At 41.5% G+C, this 22899-nt stretch overlaps 1 protein-coding gene across 2 annotated transcripts in view; it reads left to right on the forward strand.

Annotated features, from left to right (window-relative positions):
* Positions 1-21910, forward strand: part of LOC146796233 (uncharacterized) — a 215760-nt gene extending 193850 nt beyond the window's left edge. For both annotated transcript variants that reach the window (XR_014969906.1, XM_085630185.1), the window contains exon 3: positions 21360-21910. Coding sequence is in view for 1 of the 2 variants with exons in the window: in XM_085630185.1 (XP_085486311.1) it covers positions 21360-21388 (29 nt within the window). In the remaining variant the exon portion in view is untranslated. The remainder of the gene's footprint in view (positions 1-21359) is intronic.
* Positions 21911-22899: the final 989 nt, after the last annotated feature.

Raw genomic sequence — 22899 nt, forward strand, 5'->3', positions numbered from 1 at the left:
TTTTTTTAAAACATACTTTATTGGTTTTCCATTTATATCTGTTACAATCAATCATACTTAAGTATCTTTACATTGTTTCCAATCCATTTGACATTGCATATGACAGAGACATCAAACGATGTCGCATCCAAATGCTTATTATTGCCGGTAACGTTTGTTTTATATATCATTTGGGCTTTGATATAATTATACAGAAACCAATAATAGGTAAACTTTTAACTAGTGACAACTGTCCATCCCCCTGCCCCCATCCGCCGTGTTCTGGCATTCTTATCCACGTCAGAATATTTGTTACATCCTTTTCTAGTTGCATATTTCTTTAAACAGTCTTGAGCGTCTCCCCTGTTTCTGTCCACTACACCAAGTTTGTGTTTAACAGCACTGCGTCATGGTCTACTGGATGTTTGTGGTATGAGGTATATGATCAGGGTTAGTGCATTTAAAGGCTTCTAACAGTACATACCATTCCATAGATATCCGATTTATCTGTAGCTCAAGGGCCTTCTTTTGGCAATTATAAGCGCCAGATCCTGGAAGTGGATTTGGACCTTCTGTAGTGACTTACGCTTACAGAGACCCAGCAGGCACTCCAACACTGATTCTTCTATTTGGAGTTTTGTAGCTTCCCCTACTAGTCGTCTGACCTCCCCCCAGAATTTTCTCAAGCGCGGACATGCCCACAGCATACGTATTAGGTCGACCCTGCCAGCTGGCATCTGGGGCATTGATGTTGTGTACTTGGAAACATCCATTTTAGGCGGTGTGATGTAAGGTGAGCTCTATGAAGGACCATCCATTGTATGAACTTTAACTTTGCATTTTGGGTTACCTTCTTCAGGGGTTCCAAAATATCAGCCCATTCCCTGTCTGATATTGCCCGTCACCATCTGCCACCCATTTGGCTCGGAGGGCATCAAGGGGTATCTGAACATGTGCCCGGATGCTCAAGTATAACCACAGGATGAGGTGACATCCCTGCCCCATGTAGTATTGGGATTTAACTAGTTCATGTGTGTGAAGTTCCTCCCATTGGAGGGCCAGTGTTTCTTAACATATTGCAGTATCGCAACGTGTAACATGTATAGGTGGTTTGGTTCCCCGGTTTCTCGTATAAAGTTCTTGTGGTCCAATAAAATCACCCCATGGAACGGCGCCCCCACCGTTTCCACACCTACATCTGACCATGCCCTTATTTTATGCTTCATGAACCTACTGCTCAGTAGTGGGATCCCCAGCAATGGGATGTTGCCTGCATAGGGGGTACAGCCGGATGTATATTGCAGTGCTTTTCTCCAGCATAGCAATGCTGTATTTAATAGAGGCGGTACGTTCAGAGGGATTTTACATTGCGGCAGTGATAATGTGTGTAGCAGTCCCTGTTTAATGTTTTGTATAGTATATCTAATCTCCTGCTGGTTGCGGCCTGCAGTATAGTAGGACAGCCATTGCAGTTGGCTCGGGTAATAATATGTCCGGAAATCCGGCACCCCCAAGCCTCCTCGCCTGAACCTGTGCTCATTAGCCCAGAAGTGCACTGTGGCTAAAAAAGACACCCTCTTCCTGAGTTTTATGGACCTTACCTCAGCACTTGATCTGGTGAACCGTACAAAGCTTTGGTCAATAATGTTGGCAATGGAGGAAGATCCAGTAATAGTCTCCTTCCTGAGGAACAATCATAGGGACATGTCAGTATCTGTGAGGTTTGGGCAGGGAGGTTGTTGTACAAGATCTTTTTCTGTAACCTGAGGTGTTATGCAGGGGGGAGCAGGGGTGTATCCTGGCCCCATTCTTTTTCACCATTTATACTAACCGCTTAGAGGTAGAGTTGTTGGACAAAAAAGTAATGCTCCCTGTGTGGGCTCCTGTTCATTATTAGTTCTGGTTTTTGCAAAAGATGCTGTTCCAATGTCATAGACGGCCATAGGGATGCAACTATTACTTGAGATCTTTGCAGATTTTATGGATCATTTTGATCTCTCCATAAAGCACACAAAATCATATGTAATGGTTATCGGCACTAAGCCCACTAAATGTAAAACAGATTTGAGGTCCTAGAAGTATAGGAAGAAGGGGTGGGGAAAAGGGAGGGTGGCTCTGACTGTATAGATTTGCCAGAAACTACCAAAATCACTATTGGCGTAATTCAGTCACTAAAAGACCTGATAGGATCCCTGAGAGATGATGTATCTTCCCTTAAAGAGAAATTTGCCTCTTTGTTGGAAAGGGCTGATGGTGGGTCTATTGTGGCCATAGAAACCAAGTCAACCTAATTAAATAGGGCTGTAAATAGAGCAGAAGCATTTAGTATGGCAAAACCAATTGCAGATATTTCCAGAGAATTTAGGCAAATAGGATATATATGCAGCCCTTGCCACATTAAACTGGGGATCGAAACACCCAAGCTAACATAAAGCAATTCCAGAGAAACCTCCCGGGCCCCCCACATGGTAGGGATATCGACAGAGGAGATATGGTCCTGGATGAAGGGGACGCACATAGGCAGGACAATGTTTCTCAATCATTAGGGATGACATTAAAACAGTTAGAAGGCTCCCAATACAGAGGTCCATGTGGGACACAATCGAGGTTACCTTCAATGATGCGGGTATTATTACTGGTTTATTGTCGATTGATTCTCGCACAATACCTCGAGAAAAATCCTGCATCTCTATTAGATATAGACCCCTTGCTGGAGTTACACTTAGACCCCTTTTGACACATACTGTCGAAACCTCCACCAGACTGACTCTTTCAACAAAGTGGCCAGGACCATCAGTACTGCCCCGGCTGCATCTGGATCCCATGAGAAGGGGTAGCTGACCCCTACCTGAGGTGCAGATGACACCTAAAAGTAGACGAGGTAGCTCTAGCTCCCTAGTGTTGTCACACACTTGCACCTCCCCAATAACAATCTCTCCAATATGTGCTACAGCCCCTGAGTCGGAGGTGAACCGGGAGATGGTGCCTTTTTTGATAAATGGGGTGTGGTTGTCCCAGCTTTGGGGTTTGTTGAAGGTGTAGAAATGGGAAATTTGGAAAAACACTCAAATTTGGAAAACTGCTTCCTAAGGATATTGGTATGGAATGTGGCTTGGATCTCCAAGCTAATGGGGGACCAAGAATGGTGTTTGTTTGTAGATCCCTTCGATGTAATCTTTTTTCAAGAAACCTGGAGTCTACACTGCCCACGAAGAAGTGGTTTTTCCACCTATGCCGTTGACGTCACAAGAAAAGAACAGGGTAGACCCTCTGGAGGAATAGCATTTTGGGTAAAAATTGGCTGGGGGATTAAAGTTAAACTCCTCCAAGTGGACTCGCAGGATGTACTTGCATTAGAGCTTACATCCTATAACGGCCTAAAGACTAGGATGTTTAATGTCTATAATGGAGTTCAGAGGGCTCAGGATGAAACTATCACTTTGTGCACTCTTGATCATGCCCTGTCTTGTTACATGGATAATATTCCTGTATTAGTGGTGGGTGACTTCAATTCTATGTTTGAACCCCTCGCCCAAATTGCTCTAGACCTTACCGACGACTGGGACAGAGAGTGGCAAATTCCTCAGTTGGACCTTCCCCTAGTAAGGTGGACAAAGAGAGGAGCCCTAATGATGGCACTCACAATGCAGCATGATTTGAGAGCCACAACTGGAAGGGCAGCCTCTGACCCAAACTGGAATCCCACTTTTAACAGGCCATGTCCTGAAAGTAGGATAGATTATTGCCTTGTTTCTTTAACCTATTGGGACTCAGTTACAGCTATGGCAGTGGTCATAAGGGTAGATAAGGACCACAATGCCTTAGTTCTTGATCTGTCTAATCAGGTCCTTGTTGGGCCTGATAGAATTGGCTGTCCTGATCTGGGTATTTTATCAATTACTAACAATCAAAGGGCAATTAGATGGGACTGGGTAGAGACTCATCTGGAGGCATTAGATGCAGCTAAGAGGAAGACTTGCCTGTTACTTGAGCAATTTGCTGCCTCCACCAATGAGAATGTTCTGGAGACATTAGGCCCCAGACACAAGCTTTTATATGAAGAGATAAGGGATTTGCTAGGCTGCCCGGGAAAAAAGAAGGGAAGCAAGTGTGTTCACCAGAGATTAGCTGATAAGGGTGCTTGGTACAACAAGGAATGTAGGCTCAGTAAGGAGGCTTTCCTAAGGGCTGTAAAGGTAAAAACATGAAATGAGATAGTGACTAGTAGAGCAAGGTACAAACAGACAATTGAAGCTGCAAAGAAGGAGTGGGAGGGTTCCCTCTGGACTGCTTTACGTAATGCACTGATAGATAAAGATCCAAAGAGCTTTTGGAGTAAAGCAGCTTACTGGCTTAAAGGGAATGGGAGATCTGTAGAATTTACAGTACAGCCAGAGGAGTGGGACTCACATTTTGGCTCTCTCTACGAGTTAAGGGATACCACAGTTCAACAAGAACTCTGGGGATCCGGTGAAGAGCTCAGTAAGGAGGGAAAGGAGGGTGAAGGTCTCACCTTTTCTTTAGAAGAAACTCAAGTAGCAATTCACTCTTGTATCTCGTCCCGGGCCCCCGGACCAGATAGAATCCCCAATGACCTCTATAAGGAAGATGTAGCACTTTGGGGATCTTTTATAAACTTACTTACCAACTCAATCCTCAGTGGTACCCCTATTCCCCTAAAACGCTGAGGTTGTCCCAATTTACAAAAAGGGGAATAGAGCGAACCCACCCAGCTATAGGCCAATTAGTCTCATTGATTCTGTACAAAAGATTTTCTGTAAGCAAATATTAGCCCGGATCCAGGATTGGATTACTGAGTCAAATATCTTGAGTGACCTTCACGCAGGTTTTCGGTACAAAATCAGCACTTTGGACCAGACCTTTTGTTTGTTGTGCATTTATTGGAGGGAAGTGCAAGTTAAGGGAGGAAAGCGCTACATGGCTTTTGTAGATCTACGGTCTGCTTTTGACCTAGTTCAACGGTTAAATCTCTGGAGGGTTTTAACCCCTTCCATGCTGCGCAGATTCCGCCGCTGTGCTGACGGAATCTTGCGCGGGCGGGGTCATGACGGAACGGTTCCGTCATGAGCACAGCTCAACCGTGGCTCATGACGGAACCGTTCCGTCATGAGCACCGAAGGGGTTAAAGCTGCAGGGTATACCAACAAAACCTTTAGATATTTTAATCAGATTTCATTCATCAAACACAGCACAAGTGAGGTGGGGGGAGAGCAACCAACTTACTGATCTATTCTCGGTTCAGTGTGGAGTGAGACAGGGCTGTGTCCTTGCCCCCACACTTTTTATCAATGATGTTATTAACTTTTTAGACAGAGATGGGTGTGACGCCCCTAACATTGGTAGGAAAAGGGTGCAGGCTCTCCTTTTTGCTGACAACATGCTCCTAATTTCAAAATCGCCACAGGGATTACAGCAGCTTTTTAATAATTGTATTATGTTCTCTAATGAGCGAGGGTTGGAATTGAATGAATCAAAAACTAAATATATGATCTTTAGAAAAGGAGTGGTTAAGCCCAACAAAAGACCAGTAATAGCTGGTAATAGTAATTTGGAGCGTGTTGATGTCTTTGATTATTTGGGTATCCGCCTGACCCCTACAATAAATTGGGCCCCACATATAGAAAAGGTGAAGATGCAACTCATACACCAGACTGCAAATATTACCAAAATACACGGGAAAACATTATCAAGGCAGCTTGCACCCGCCCTGGAAATCTAACTTAAAAAGACTAGGGGGTGCCCTCTATGGGGACGAATTGTGGGAACAGGTTTAATTAACTGTTAGTCAACAATAGAAAATCGTTTCATTAGATTCCTGGTAGATCTACCTGCTAGCACCCCTCTTGTGCCCCTATATTTGGATCTTGCCCAAAGGCAGTTGGCACACAAAGTATGCTACAAACTCCTGATGTTCTGGCACAGGCTATGGACGAACTCCTGCCATATCGGGAGCTCCTCTCCGAGCTACTAAAGTGACCGCGGATCATTTTGATTCCCTGGTTCAGAGCATTAAAAGAGCTACTGGGGAGGCTTGGGATGGAGGGGTACTGGTCTGACCCTGACAGCATGGTAAATGTATCCGGACTGAAGCTGGAGGAAAGCTTTTGGGAAGCAATACTAATTCAAGCACCGGCAAAAGCAGAGGGCCGCTTGTTTATCGGATTTTGTACATTTAAATGCGTCCCCTGTTTTGAGGACACAATGGATGAAATTGTCCCCCCTTTGGCCCGGAAACTATTTATCCAGTTTCGGTATAAGACCCTTCCTACAAAACAGTTTTGTAAAAAATGGAGCAAGGATGTTGTAAGTGAAGATCTCTGTCCTGCTTGTAATGTAAGTCCTGAATCCATCTTGCACCTGTTATTCTTTTGGCCTAATTATAAATCTCTGAGGGAAAAATGGATAATACCACTCTGTAAATTAGTGGGTCCCAGTCACTATTTAGATGTATTATGAATTTTGAGCATGGACACACGTAAAGTTGCGGTTTTTGGCTTGTCCAGATATTGGGGTGCACTGTGGATAAAACAAGCAAAATGCATTTTGTGATGGGTCCAGACTCGTATTGTAAATTAAATGCACTGAAAGCACCCTATGATAGATCCTTGTATACATTTTATGTGTTTTTAGACAAAAGCATTTTTATAGATTGTTTGCTCTTATGTCTATCCATCTCTATTTTACTTGATTAACTTTTTTTATTGTATTTGTCTGTGCTGTGTACTTTTATGATCTTTTATGATCAAAATAAAGTGATGATGATGATGGTAGAGCTTTTTTGTAATAAAGTCAACATTACACAAGTTCATAATTGCAGCTACCTGGGTACTTTGTTTGATGATAGGAACACATGGGGTCCTCTGTTCACTTCAAAAAGACTAATGCTCACTCTTGGGGAGCAGTTTTGGCTTTTGGCATAAGGTTGGGTAGGAAACCAATTAAGGCCCTTATCCTAGTCAACAACACCAAATGCATGTCTGCCACATTTTATGGTAGTGATATATGGGGGTTTCAGGATCACAGTGTCATCCAGGTTGAGGAGAGTAGGTTTGGTCGGTGCATACTGGCTGTTCCGCAAATAACTTCAACGTTTGCTCCCCATGTAAAATATTTCAGATGCCGTCACACGAAGACCACTGTTACTGTAGATATCTGTATGGCACAAGAATGAGCCAATCCCAAACAGAGTGATTATTAGGGAATCTCTTACCCTGGGCAATGTAAGAGCGATCTCATAGCTCAGATATATAAAATCCTAGCTTAATACATTGGGCCATCTGGGTTTATATTTATACCCAGAAATGATAACTAAAGCAGATTACAAGTGGGTTAAAAATAGTTTCTCCATTCGTATTCCTGCTCTAAGGGCAGGTAAAGAATTTCACAAGCGTGTCCCCCATAACCATTGCTTGATAAAAACTGTACTTACAACTGAGCCATATTTGACATGGGTGACTAATGCTAATCATCATCAGCTATTGACAAGATTTAGTCTGTATCTCTTTGTACAAGCTAAAAAGTTTTCCCAAGGGCTAGTCTGCTTGTGGTCATCTAGCCCCTGTGGGTGTGAAAAAATATCGGCCCAGACCATTGCTCATTTTGTATTGCTTTGTCCGCATTTTACCAGGCCAAGCTAAAACATGTTACTATCTCTTTTACAAATTGTACAATTTAAATAAGTGAGGCCTACTATGCTACACCTCCTGATGCTTAAGGATGTTTATACGTGTGTGTGTGTAGAGGGAATTTTTTAAGTAGCGCAGTTAGGCTTCAAGAGGCCTGGACTTAATTTTGTTAAGGTCCTTCAGATCATTATTGCAGTGTCTTGTAAATAAAAGAACGCTGGAACTCTATTGGTTGCCCCTGCACACCGTAAGTCTGTAATGTAAGCGTTGGAGAGATGAGTTGAAGGCAGGCTAAGAATGTTACATTCTGACTTACACGAAGCAGAATAAAGATGTGCAAAATTACTCTTTATGTGTGATGTGGTTATTGGTGAATGCCTGGGCTGGTAGGACATAACAAGTGGCAGTTAGATAGGAGATACAAAGCCCTACATTAGAAGCGCTCTGCCAGAGGGTTTGCTGTAGTCCAGCAAACTACTTATGAGTGCCACGTGTGCCGCAGTGGAAGTGCAGAACCGGCCCTAACAGCGGTAGAGTCTCAGAGCAACGCCAGCCTGTGTAAAATGATTAAAGAAAGTGGACATCATTTATGAGGCCCCTTGCGGCACTTTGGTGCCACCTGAACATCCCTTTTTGATGTCCCAGTGGCGCAATGTGCTGTGGCCTATTTACAAAGCCACTTCGCATGGCTTTTCATGGTCTTGTAAATATGTGTCCCTTTCACGAAGAACACTGCATCAAAGGGGCATTCCATGGGTGTTGCTGAGGGTGTTCCATTGCAACACCCATGGAATCTGAAGCATTCCCAGATTTCTGAGAAATCGTGAACCTGGAAATGCATCAGAATCTAATGCCACCCCAGGGGTAGTGTTAGGGAGGTGCAAGGAGGAGAAATATTTTAATTTCTCCCTGTTTTTTCCTTTCCTTTTTTCCTTTCCTATATGTGCTGCAGAATGAGGAAATCACCTGAATTCATTGTTTTTTCACAGGAAGGTGTCCCTTCCTGCACAAAATCAATCAGCCCCACAACGCAGGCAGACATGCACCATGGCGCAAGGGTGCCTGCGTTGGCGCATGGCAGTCCATTGTGCGCCAGTGCAGGGGAAAAGGGCAGGAATGCACCATATCCCATTGATGCAGTACATACCTGCCCTTTTGTTTTGACATAGAGCAGTGCAGTAAGATTCCTTGTGGTGTTACCCTGTGCCAAAACCGCATAAATGAGGCCCAAAGAAATCAACACTGAAGGTCAGTGGCCAGGAATTGAATGAAACATCGGCAGATAAAAGGTGCTGCTCTATTACGTAAAGTTTTGCCATACGTCATACGGAGTAAGAACACTAAAACGGATGCAACAAGGTTACACCAGAAGCGCACAGCAATAGTTCAATACAGATTAAACTGAAATTCATTTGCTATGAAACAGAGATTAACCAGGTGTTTGTGAACAAACATTTAAGCACAATGCCATCCAAATATCATAACGTTATCTGCTTTCATTGACTAGGAGCTTACACAGTTTATCTGCTTACTGGAATCATCAACAAATCATTGTGCAACAACATGCCGCAGAGTGATCCCAGAAAGAGGGTCGAGAGTTGTGCTAGTGGAGTTGTCCCCAAACATAGTGGCCCACCTCCAAAGCAGCTGGGTAGCAGCTCAGAAAAACTCCATACACCGCCATCAAGTAAAGAGATTCGATGGAGAGCCAGGGTGAGATCCAAGCTCCACAAGGCATTAAGGCTGGCCCTGAAGCCAGCACGTCACAAGGCGCTAGAGAAGATCTGCCTGATCAAGTTTCACAAGAAGCACCTGAGAGACCACTACTGTCCACCAATGTATATACGGCTGCTGCATTCTTAAAACTGCCAAATGCATTTGATACTGCTCAAAAATACAATAGTGGAAATTATTGGACTGCATGGATAAAGACTTTTGAAGATTTCATAGATGCAATAGATGAAAAATATGATAAAAAGATTATAAAGTATCTATGGAACATGGCTGGTGAAGGAGTGATAGAAGCCATAAAAAGAATCCCAAAAGAAGGTGAAGTGACGTACGATCAAATCAAAACAGCCTTGAATGTCAAGTTTAATCCAGTGAAAATGTGATTTATGAAAGATATATGTTGGGTCAAGAATGCCAGAGACTAGGTGAAACCATTGATGAGATTGTTGAGAGACTGGATGTTCTGGTGAAGAACTGTAAATCCAATTAATTTAATGATGAGGAATTTACAATGGACTTCTGTCAGAATCCTTTCAACAACGAATGCTGAAGGAAACCCTGAGCTTGAAACAAGTCCTCAAGGCTGCTCGCATTGAAGAGCATGCTGATCGCCAACTGCCTGAAATGGAGGCCAGAGGAGCCCAATGTGCGTTAGTCATGAGCATGAAAAGTAAGCCAAGGTACAAGGCCGAGGGACACAAGGAGTTGTCTCCACAGAAAAAGAATACGTGTTACAAATGTGGACTGTCATTTCCACATGAAGGTAAATGTTCTGCCATTGGACAGATATGTATTGGCAGTGGTAAAGGGAACCATTTTCTGATGACTAGCAAAGCAAAGAGAAAAATTAGTGCATCACAGAGTGTTCACAAAATGGTAACAGAACGCTACCTCAGCGATGTTCGACGAGCTAAAACAAGGCCAAGTGTTCACACCAACTAAGGCAATTCAACACTAAACCACGTTGATCATCAGCTACATCATCGAAAATGAGTTTGTCAGCATAGTTTCCAGTGAACATGACAATTGTGCAATTTCAATATTTACTTCAAAACGGCATGCACATGTGGAACTAGTCAAATGTGAGGAAAAATCTAAAGTGAAGAAAATTCAACATGAAAAAGCACTTTTGTGTAGGTTTTCCTGTATAAAGTAACGGTTAAAAAGAAAAAAGATTGAAAGTGAGTTGAAAAAAAAACAGCCCTGGGCCTATGTTTTCACTTGTAACTTCTTCCAACTATGGCAGATTTTTTAAAGCAATATACTGTTACATCACCTGGATCCTTCTGGTTGGGAGGATATTTAGAGATTGTAGGTTCACCAAGAACCCAGGGAACCCAGAGTCAATAACTGAGCTGCACCGTACAAAGATTTTCCATTGTGTACTGGGTATACAGCAATTCATTTGGCAAAATATAAAGAGTAAAAATATGTATCAAGAAAACCTATGTATTTACGAAATGGGAACAAGATATGGAGTTTAGAAGCAGTGGTTATTTGCACACCTGTGAATTTGCGGGTACCCGCACTAGCATGTGAATTGGAAGCCATTTTGAAAAATGGTGTATTATTTACATACTGTCTTACATTTGGAATGCACAAATGCAGGGAAAGACAATAGGTAATAACACTGGTTCTACTATTCTGTGTTTCTCCTAAGTCTCCCGATAAAAATGGAACCTCAGTTGTGTGGGTAGGCCTAGTGCTCACAACAGGAAACAGCCTAAAATACTATGTGGACACATCTCATTTTTCCACTGAAAAGTTACCCTTTTTTTGCAATGTGCCTATCTATGGATTTTGGGCCCTAGCTTACCCGGAATCTAGGGAAACCTACCAAACCTGTACATTTTTTAAAACCAGACACACCGGAAAATCGAGGATGGGGAGACTTGTGTGGCTTTCACCAGGTTTTATTTTAACCAGAATTGCTTACAAACCTCAAAATTTATCTAAGAAAACACATTTTCCTCACATTTCTGTGATGGAATGTTCTGAAGCCTGAGGCGAACCACAGACTTCCTTCTATGCAGAATTCCCCCAAGTCTCCTGGTAAAAATGGTACTTCACTTGTGTGGATATGCCTAGTGCCTCAGACAGGAAATGGCTCCAAACGCAACATGGACACATCACATTTTTCGACAGAAAATTGACCCTTTTTTGCAATGTGTTTAGCTTTTGATTTTGGGCGCTAGCTCACCCGGCATCTGGGGAAACCTACCAAACTGTACCTTTTTTTAAACAAGACACACAGGAAAATCCAGGAAGGGGTGACTTGTGTGGCTTTCACCAGGTTTTTTTACCCAGAACTGCTTGCAAACCTCAAAATGTATCTGAGAAAACACATTTTCCTCACATTATGTGATGGAAAGTTCTAGAGTCTGAGGCAAGCCACAAATGTCCTTCTATGCAGCATTCCCCCAAGTCCTCCAATACAAATAGTACCTCACTTGTATGGGTGGGCCTAGATCCCACAACAGAAAACGACTCACAATGAAACATGGACACATCACATTTTTCCACTAAAAACTGACCCTTTTTTGCAATGTGCCTAGCTGTGGGTTTGGGCCATAGCTCAGCCAGCATCCAGGAAAACCTAGCAAACTTGTACATTTTAAAAACTAGACACCTAGAGTTATCCAGGGTTAGCTGACTTGCATGGTTCTCATCACTTTTGTTACCCAGAATCCCTTGCAAACCTCAAACCTTCACTGAAAAAAACACATTTTCTTCACATTTCTGTGATGGAAAGTTCTGGAATCTGGAAGGAGCTACAAAATTCTGTACACCCGTCATTCCCATTAGTCTCTCGATAAAAATAGCACCTCACCTGTGTGGGTAGGCCTAGTGAGCATGACAGGAAACAGCCCAAAACGTACTGTGGAGATATCAAAATTACCTAAGACAAAAGTACCTGGTTTTGCAAGAGCGTAACCTGCATTTTTGGTCTCATGCTCTGAGGCCATCTAGCGAAACCTACCAAAGCCTGACATTTCGGAAAACTAGACCCCTGGGGGAGTCCAGAGAGGTGTGGCTTGTGTTGATCCCCCAACGTAGTCTTACCCAGAATCCCCTGCAAACCTCAAATTTAGCTAAAAAATCATATCGGAGCCACGGGCAAACGGTTCTTTCCCAAAGCGAGGGAGTAGCCTTGAAGAAAATGTGACTACAGGCGTCCCTCATCCCCCCCATTTTGGACTCATGATGCCTTAATGAGGCTTACAAAATATTACAAAGGAACAGACCGATTAGGTCCTGATAATAATTGATTTATATTCAATTTTGCATTTGTCTGAGAGCACTGTGATCTCCACAACTTAAGGAGGGTAACAGAGAGTAACTTCCATAGGTCCGGATGAAAAGCCTTGGAGTAGGGCTTGAAACTAGTTGACCAGAGAAACTCAGGAACATGACCCCATAAGTCTCTCACTGTCCCCTTATTTTAATCATATCGACTAGGGGTGCTAGTTTTTGTGTATCCCTTACTTATGAATGATTTTCTTTTTTTTTTTTTTTTTTTTTTAAGATTACCTTTGTGACTCCAATGTATTTGTATGTTCTTTTATGATTTACAAAATCGAAATAAAGATTTAAAAGTAAAGCTATTAAATAATACTTTCCTACTAGTCAGAAATGTTTGACCTTTTTAAAAAAACACACACTCCTATATACCTTTCCTATCTGGCTAGATTCCAATACTATCAGTGCTCCCATGTGCCCATTGGTCACCTTTCCGTAGCTGGTTTGGGAAGAACCCTATAAGGAAGCATGCCACCAAGGGGCAACCCTGGTGGGTGAGGGTTATTTAAAGGAAATATTTTCTTTTGATAAATGAGGGTGTGAGAATACTTTTCACTTAGGACAAGAGGGACTCTCTTTAGTTATTAAGTACATTTTTGGAGGACAAGTCCACATACCTTCCTCCTGTAACTCCCCCTTTTCATGGTTATCTTTCAATCTAGCCACATCCTCCAACACTGCAACTGTAGGAACTCTTGCCTGTTCCACTACTACAAGGTTGGCTATCACAGACTGCTGAAACTGAACAAATGCTATCTTTGACTCTGGAGAAAAATCGTTAAATATAACAAAAGCATTGAAGGTTGCTAAATGGAATAAATAGATAGCCAACGTCTTATACCAAACGTATGCCTTACAAACAGAAGTGTAGGATTTCAACCTCTGATCTACTCTATCTACACCACCCATGTGCGTATTGTAGTCTAACATGCACACAGGTTTGCACACTTCTGAAACCTTGCACCAAACAGTCACAGGTGAAGTACTTTTTATAATGGATGGTAGTCAGCATATAGACATCTCTCATGTCAGAAAATGTCACAGCTGGAAGTTCATCACTACATAAGGCTTTGCACTGTTCCTTTGCAAGTATTTTACAAACAAGCTCTTTTGGGTAACCTTTGCGGTTAGAGCGGATTGAGACACAAGCAACAGTGTCCATTTTAAAAAATGCCCTAAGCAATTGCCCAGCAGTGTATAACGTATAATGGTGACCTTTGTTAAAATGTCCTCTACCAAGTCCCCACACAATTTTCTCAGTAACTCCGAAAGTGGACGAACAACCAGGGGGGTTGATACTGAAATCCCTACCTGTGTATACCCTAAAATTATAGACATATCCAGTACTACTCTCAGACAGCATATATATCTTAATTCCATAATGTATCCTCTTGCTAGGAATGTACTGCCTAAAAACCAATAGGCCCTTAAACAGGACCGAAGACTTATCCACAGCTATTTCTTTCCCTGGAACATAGATCTCTGAAAATTGATCTACAAAGTGATCAAGGACGGGCCGAATCTTAAAAAGTCAGTCCTAATCAGGGTGATCTAGTGGCAATGCTAAAGCATTATCAACAAAATGTTGCACCTGAAGAAGAAGCAAATACCGATTACACCTCTTGGTTGCAGGAAATATAACCATTGCCATCAAGGGACTAGTAGATGAATATGAAGACAGCGATTGCTCCTTTATCCAGCCCATCAAAAACGTTAAACCCAAGAACTTCTTCTACTCATCCAGATTTGTGGGAGCTCACAGGGTAGCTCTAGAGTGCGACTTAAGTCTGGCACGGTTGTCCCTCAAATATTGTTCAGCATACAAATTAGTCTGGTCAATAATCTCACCCAAAAATACATCATTCATAAACAACCGAAATACATTTATACACAAAATGTTTTCAGTATTCACTCTACACCACACAACACCACTAAAGACAGGTAACGCCAGGTGCACCATATTTGGGGCAACCCAGAGTTCAGCTCTTCCAATGGGAAGCCTTACAGCCCCAGGCTGTAATCCAGAAGCTTCTTGCTGCACTATTGCCACATCAGTGTCTTCCTTTAAAAGAGGCACTTCCTCCACCTTGAGAGTGGATTCATCATCAGAAGATTACTCCGGGACAGAAAATTCACTTCCAGAATCTTCTTCCTTTGCCTCAGATACAGAGTCAGTCTCACAACCATGGTCACAGGAAGATTAAAAAGGCATACCAACAACCTACTGAGCATTCATCCTGCGGCTAGCCATAATCCCTACTAAGAAAAATAACTGAGCAAACAAGTCAACAATACCCGACACTATGTAAATTAAGTAATAAGCAAAGTGTGGCTACATCAAACAAAAAGTAAAACTACTGACATATAGCAATTGCAGTGAAAAGTCAATCAATCTAAAGCACACAAAGACATATATACTGTAAAACAATGCCACTCACTTGGCAGAGACAGCTAGACTCACCAGAACCTACTCTCCACAGACACAGCAAGCACCAATGATATTCCACTAGAAATGAAAAAGAAAACAAAATTACACAATACACATTGTGTACATGAATACAAGGAGAATTTCACACACAATTAAACAGAAGCTACATATGCTACTATAATTACAGCATTTAAAAACAACACATTCATGCAGGGCAATGATACTCATGTGGAGTAAACAGTACAAAAAAAGTTGTCTTAACAAACACTTGCAATTACACACATTGCAGATCTACCAGTGCCAAAACCGCAAGCACAAGTCATACCAAAGGAAAACAAAAGCTTTGCAATAGAATAAAAAGAAAAAACAGATCATTACAATCACAAATGAAGACAAGAAATAAAACAGTTAACATTATAAAACACTAGGAACTCTGTCCATCACCATTCAAATGCCAGCCCCACACATAGTCAGCAAAATGGTGTTAAACATGTCGTCATTGAACGCTCCACTGGTCCAACTCCATGGGTTTCTCCCATTGTAGTAATGCCTAAAAGAGACAGTCTAGGAGCTGTATACATATCGGTTGACATGTGTCAGGCCAACAAGGCAATTGAGCAAGAGAGACATCCCGGTCCGCACATTGCTGATATGATAACAGAAATGAATGGTGTTAAGTTCTTCTCTTTACTAGACTTAAATAAAGGATATTACCAATTGGAACTTGAATGAAAATCCAGGTAAATTACAACCTTTTCTATGCATATTGGTCTGTTTTGCTGTAAGCCATTGAGTTTTGGTGTATCCTCTGCTGCAGAACTTTTCCAAGACATCATTTGACATGTCATAGAGCCTATAGTAAATGCATTTAACTGTAGTGATGACATATTGGTTATTGAAACCACACAGAAGAGCATGACAAAGCTCTCATGCAAGTATGTTTGTTGCTGAACAATGCAGGCCTAAATCTGAATGCTAACAAATGTGAATTCCACAAGAAAAGCTTGAAATTCTTTGCTCAAATGTTTTCAGATTGGGGATTGAAATCTGATCCAGCGAAAATCTAAACACTGTCTACTGAAAATGCCCCACAAGACATGTCTATGTTACGACCATTTCTTGGAATGTCCAGCTACTGTTCTAGATACATACAAGACTTTGCTGTGGTCAGGGCACCCTTACGAGAATTAATGAAAAAGAATGTCTTTTCATTAGTCAAGTGAATGTGAGAAGAGCTTCCAAAAAATCAAGAAAGCTATTGAGAGTGCCACTGTAACGGCCTACTTTGATCCCAAACTTCATAAAGAGGTTGTATCTGACGTTAGCCATGTCAGATTAGGTGCAATCCTTGCACAGCACAAAGGACAGCCAATTGCCCGGAGACGTATCGTGACATACGTCAGTAAAAGCATGTCACATACGGAATGTGCTTACTCGCAACCTGAGAAAGAAAGTTTGGCAGTGATTTGGGCTTGTGAATATTTTCTTGTATTCTTACACGGAAACCTTTCACAGTATTTACTGATCATCAAGCACTGTTGACGATCTTTGACAATCACAAAAGCTGAATAGTCTCCTTGAATTGAACGTTCGGGTTTGAGGTTACAAGAATATTAATACGACCATTTCTTGGAATGTCCAGCTACTGTTCTAGATACATACAAGACTTTGCTGTGGTCAGAGCACCCTTACGAGAATTAATGAAAAAGAATATGTCTTTTCATTAGTCAAGTGAATGTGAGAAGAGCTCTTAAAAAATCAAGAAAGCTATTGAGAGTGCCACTGTAACGGCCTACTTTGATCCCAAACTTCATAAAGATGTTGTATCTGACGTTAGCCATGTCAGATTAGGTGCAATCTTTGCACAGCACAAAGGACAGCCAATTGCCCGGAGACGTATCGTGATATACGTCAGTAAAAGCATGTCACATACGGAATGTGCTTACTCGCAACCTGAGAAAGAAAGTTTGGCAGTGATAGGGCTTGTGAATATTTTCTTGTATTCTTACACGGAAACCTTTCACAGTATTTACTGATCATCAAGCACTGTTGACGATCTTTGACAATCACAAAAGCTGAATAGTCTCCTTGAATTGAACGTTCGGGTTTGAGGTTGCAAGAATATTAATATACAGTTCTTCATCATCCAGGGAAAGATCAGAATCTTGCTCATTATTTTTCAAGAGTGCCATTACAGTGCCCTTACACCCCATCTAAGACAGTGGAGGCCTACAACTATTTTATTGTGAAATCAAGCTCACCATTTGCCATGTCTTTAGAAATAATATTCACTGGCATGACACAAGATAGTGACACTTTAAAGTTAAAAGACATTATTGTTCATCAGTAGTGGCACCAGCACTCTAGACCCTTCACTAATGACAGTGAGTATTTGAAGTTCACAAATGTAAGAGATGAATTTTCAGTTACTCAATAACGCCTCATTCTGCGAAGTCCACTCATTTTTATTCCTAAGAGTCTACAGAAACAAGTGATCAATGTCACACATGAGGGAAAGCGAGGAACAGTTGGGACAAAGAGAGCTCTCTGTGACTGAGTCTCATTTCTTTACCTCGACGAAAGTGTAAAAAAAGAATTGAAGACTTGTCATATATGCTACTGTCTTTCATCTCACGTTATTCTGCACTCTTTGAACATGACAGAATTGCCACATCATGCTTCGAGAGAACTGCTATTGATTTCTTTGGTCATCTTGAGAACAGACATCATCTTTTAGTCATAGTTGATGAATACTCCCATTTTACATTGGGAGAAGGCCTTTCATCCACTACAAATGAAAAGATTATTCAAAAATTGGATTGCATCTTTATGACATGGGGTTTACCTACAGTCTTAAAATCTGACAATGACCCACCTTTTAATAGTCAAGAATTAAAGATCTTTTTAAATCACCTCAAAATAAAGCATCAAAAAATTACTCCTATTTGGTCCCTGGCCAATGGTCTGATAGAACGGTTCATGAGCACTTTAAAGAAAGTTGTTCAGTGTGCTGCATTGGAGAAGCTTTACCTCAAAATAGTTTTAAACACTACTCTTAAAGCTTACAGTTTGACCCCCTCACTCAACGACAGGAGAAAGCTCTGCCGCTTTCATGTTTGGAGGAGCCATACGGCCAATCTGCCCCAATGGACTACTTCGGATCCAAGAATGAGGAAATCATTCATGCTAAGCACTTTGGCCGCAAACAGAAGATGAAAAGCTATGCTGACAGACAGTGTCATGTAAAAGATGTCACCTTTACAAGAGGAGATCACGTGCTTGTCAGACACACATGCTCCTTTTGAGGCTGAGCCCTTTACCATCACTAACATCGAAGGAAACATGGTGACTGCCCAGCATCCTGGGAAGTCCCTTACGAGAGACCCCTCTAATTTCTGACATGTGTTCCTTCACTCACCAAACATCGATGTCAGTGTAGAGACTGGGTCCAGATAGACTGCTGATGACTCTGTGTTTGATGATGATTTCACCTCATCGGTGCAGATCACTGACTTTTCGACTACCAGTAACCAATTTTGAATGAGTAAGTAAGTAAGCATCATTTCCTTGTGCCATAGACTGAGCATAGTGGACCTAATTGCAGTTTCTGCACTGCCTTGAATATTTGAGGATCCTCTTCGAACATAGTAAGACCGTCACACATGCCCTCATCACCAGCAGACTGGACTACGGCAACGCACTCTACGCCGGAATCAACAGAAAACTCACTTGCAAATTGCAAAACATCCAGAACGCCGCCACCAGACTAATCCTCGACCTACCCCGACACTGCCACATTTCCCAACACCTACATACACTGCACTGGCTCCCCATAGAGAAAAGAATCACTTTCAAGATCTTCACCCATGCACACAAAGCCCTTCACACTACCGGACCAGCCGAACTGAACCAGCGACTAAACCTCCACGTACCCCACAGGGCCCTACGCTCAGCCCAGCTCTCTCTTGCAGAAGTACCCAGCATCAGGAAAACCAGAACAGGAGGACGCTCCTTCTGCTACCTTGCAGCCACCGCCTGGAACGCCCTACCCATCCACATCAGACAAACCACCTCCCTCCCCAGCTTGACAAAGGAATTGAAGACTTGGCTTTTTTAATCCACCTCACCGGCACACGCTACACTGCCCCCCCCCCCCCCCGCCCCCCACCAGCGCTCTATAAACTATGATTGATTGATGTCGAAAACTGTACTGCTTCTTTTGTTGTAAAAGGCTCAAATGCAGGTTGGGCTTCACATTTTGAGCTCATTGAAGCTTTCTATTGGATATTTGCCTTAATATATGTTTTTATGTTTTTTTCAAATTTACCATAACTAATATTATGTTGTATTTGATGTTATGTTTTTTAATTGATTTTATGTATCTTCTATGGTTATTTGTTTAACCAAATAAGGAATTGGTGATGATGATATTAGAATTCCAGCACAATCTTCTCCTATCTATTTCAGCATTTCCTGTGACTTATGGAAAAATAAATCCCTCAAGCCCTTATTTGGCAGTTTTACAAACAGCTGAGTATCTTTCTCCCTGCTTCCTATCCCTACCTAACCTAAGCCTACCTCTTCTAACTGTTTTATGATCAAAGTGAAACACACCCCTTAAGATCAGCGCTGTGTTATCCCTTTCAGACAGTATGGTGACTGCCTCTCTATTTGACCCTCTTACTTCAAAGGATCCACTGGTGCTTTGCCACTATGATGTACAGTTGCAAACAAAAAAGGCAGGATGCTCTGTGCGTGTGCCCTAAGCGAGGTTCCCTAAGCAGAAGGCAGCCACCAGTTGCCAGTAATTTTACCCCAATGGACCAGCTCAGATCTCACCAATATTACTATTTGCTTGATCGATGACTGTGAGAAAGAAAGGGAGCAAAGCTGTGCATGTCTTTTGGCCTGGGAGAATTACACCTCCTGACACCTTTACCGGACTTGAGGGAAATGTGAAGAAAATAAATTAATGGTTCACTGAAAGGAGCAATCCAGGCAGTCGAAGTCAGCAATTATGATTATCAACCTTGAAAAAAATAAATCCTGTTACAGATAGAATAAAAAATTCAATCTAAACTCATAATTTTTATTTCTGCCAATCCCTTTTGAGTTGTGAGAGCGCTGTTTCTAGTTCTCCCTAATCCAAAGTTAAAAAGAAGCATGATTGTAAGCACTGCACAAGTTATCAACCACAGCAGGGGCACAATTTCTGAAGAACAGTCACAACTGCCTTATTTATTGGCAGATTTAGCATTCAAATGGGCAGGAGGGTATACCTTCCTACACAAGAACAATACTAAGAGGTATATTCATCTGTGCGCTGTAGAATGTAGCGCACATGGAAAAAGAAAGCAACGAGGAGAAATGAAGATATTTCTCCTTTTTACGCCTCTCTGATGTAGGTGAAGCCTTTTGGCACAAACCCAGGATTACTGTCTTTAGTAAATCTGGGTTTGTGGCAAAATACATGGGTGGATGCATGAGAGCCTACCCGATGCTAAGCCATGCAAGGCGACACATATCGGCCCTTGCATGACTTTGTAAATCTCGACTAGCATTTTGTGTCATGGCAAAAAAAGTGGCAAAACCATGATACAAAATGTTAGTAAAACAGAGAAAAACAAACGTTGTTTGGCAGTTCCTCATTGTCTAGTGGTAAAAAGTACGATTCGTTCAGGTCCATAAAAAGCAAATAAGTCAGGTGCTATTACATCAAAAGAAAATGTCTTACATTGTGTGCGAAAAACAGCAAAATATAGTGATTTAAGCAACAGTCACTAAACTATTCCAAAGCTGGACCATCAGAAGCAACATCATGCTAAACTACAAACTGATGAAGGCTTGCTGTTGATTTGTCTGATTGTTTTCTGTAAGTTGCGCAAAAAAGGTTATGTAGGTGAAGGAAAAAACTATTTTCAGAGTGTTCAGTATTATCCTAAATGTTGAATCATCATGAAATTTGATAGATATGCAAATAGAGGAGCAAACATTGCCTGTAGCTAGTTTTGTTTGTCAATGTAGGTAAATGGTATAGAATTAAAACATGTATTTGCATTCAATGCATCTTAAAAAAGTCCCAAAATGATAATTGGAGGCATACATCTATTTATTTCTATAAAAATCACATTTAATCATGTAGCGATTGTCTTGATATAAGCGCTAAAAACGAAACGTCTTATTTCAGGCAGTCCTATTTCTAAGCTATACTTCATACATGCATTTGTATTTTTGCAGTTTCTTAATTTTCTAATATATCACCATTGTTCGTTTAGGCTTTGCCTGTCCGAAGCGGAACAGCTGATGAAGGCCAGAATGCAGAAAGCCAGAAATAAAAGATGAAGTGATATCTCAGATGTGAATGAGAAATAACATCCTGGTGTTCATTGCGTTTAGTTCGTGTTGCATTCTTTTAGAATGAGAGAGCAAGTCAGAAGAAGGCAACCAGCCAATCCAACATGCATAGAAGCGATTCCCTTCTCAATGTCTCCATTAAAAATAACTATTTTGCTGCAATTCGATTTAACATTACATCATTTGCTATTCAGAAATAGATTACATCACTTGCTTTAGATACTATTTTCTTGACATCACAGATTTTGCACCTCAGGAGCTGATCCATTTGTTTACATTTGGGCATGTCCACTTTAGTTGTAATAGTTTATGAAAGATGTCATTATGAAATCTGAGTAATACCCACAAGATTGTATTCGTAATGATCTCTGTAATTTGTGATTTTAAAATACGAATGTGAGTACATGTCCAAAATATGCCAATATATTTTGTTTTGTTCAAGAAAGGTAATAATAAAATGTGTTAAACAGTGTTTTTTTCTGTTTAAGACTGTAACAGTATGTTTGAATCCCTTATATTACAATCCTTTACTTCCTTTATTCAATTTCTTAGAAGCTTAGTGCATTTTCTAAGTAGAAGTGTAACTATTCTGTTGATGTTGCAACCATGAAAGGTGTACATTTTTGAAAACTATTGTTACATCCGCATTCTGAAATCATAGGAGAACGGACTTGAGTCTATTGAGATGGTGGAGTTACCTGGGCCTGCACAAGCAGACGGGAAGGTGGCACACTTGCTGTGCAAGAAGTATTTCCCGTCTCCTTCACTCAGGATTGTGGACCAGTGATGGGGTGAGTGCTCATGGCCACAGAAGCCATGAAGAGCGTCTGCAGCTGCCAGGCAGTTCTATAAATGATCCAGGATTAGAGCATTTGATTTCCCTTCTTGCACCTACCATTCTAGAGCAATGCCACTTTCTTGTGATGGCGGGTGTGGTTATGGATAAATTAATTTCTAACCAAGATGGTCACCTTAACAGCTTTTGCTGCCATAGCTATCCTGCCCACGACGGTGTTCAGCAATGTTCTTATGAGGTTTTTTCTTGTTTCACTCATACATAAGGCGCTTGGAGCTAAGAAGGATGTGCTGGAATACTTTGGATTCCCCTATTTTTTGTTGCATTCTTCCTCCAAGTTAGATACAGATTGTCACTGATTTTTGCTCCCTTCTTCTCAGCAATTCTTCAACCACAGAGATAATGCAAGACTTTCATCTGCTCTGTCTCAGGGTAATCTGGTGCCTTGCTTCCAAATTCTGGTAAAGCTTTTTGTCTTCTATCAAGAACTATTCATATTGCAGCAGATGTTTTTCTGTCTCTGTGATTTTGTCCTTGCAATGGTATTCTCTAAAGGAGCACATGACAACTTTCACATATATGACAAGAGCCTGGTGGCACTGTGGCTAGTAGGAAGAGTCACCCTTTCGTCAAGCAGTCATGAAGAAAACAAGAGAGAGCTTTAC

Source organism: Triturus cristatus, chromosome 10 (genome assembly GCF_964204655.1).
Source record: "Triturus cristatus chromosome 10, aTriCri1.1, whole genome shotgun sequence".
Classification (NCBI taxonomy): domain Eukaryota; kingdom Metazoa; phylum Chordata; class Amphibia; order Caudata; family Salamandridae; genus Triturus; species Triturus cristatus.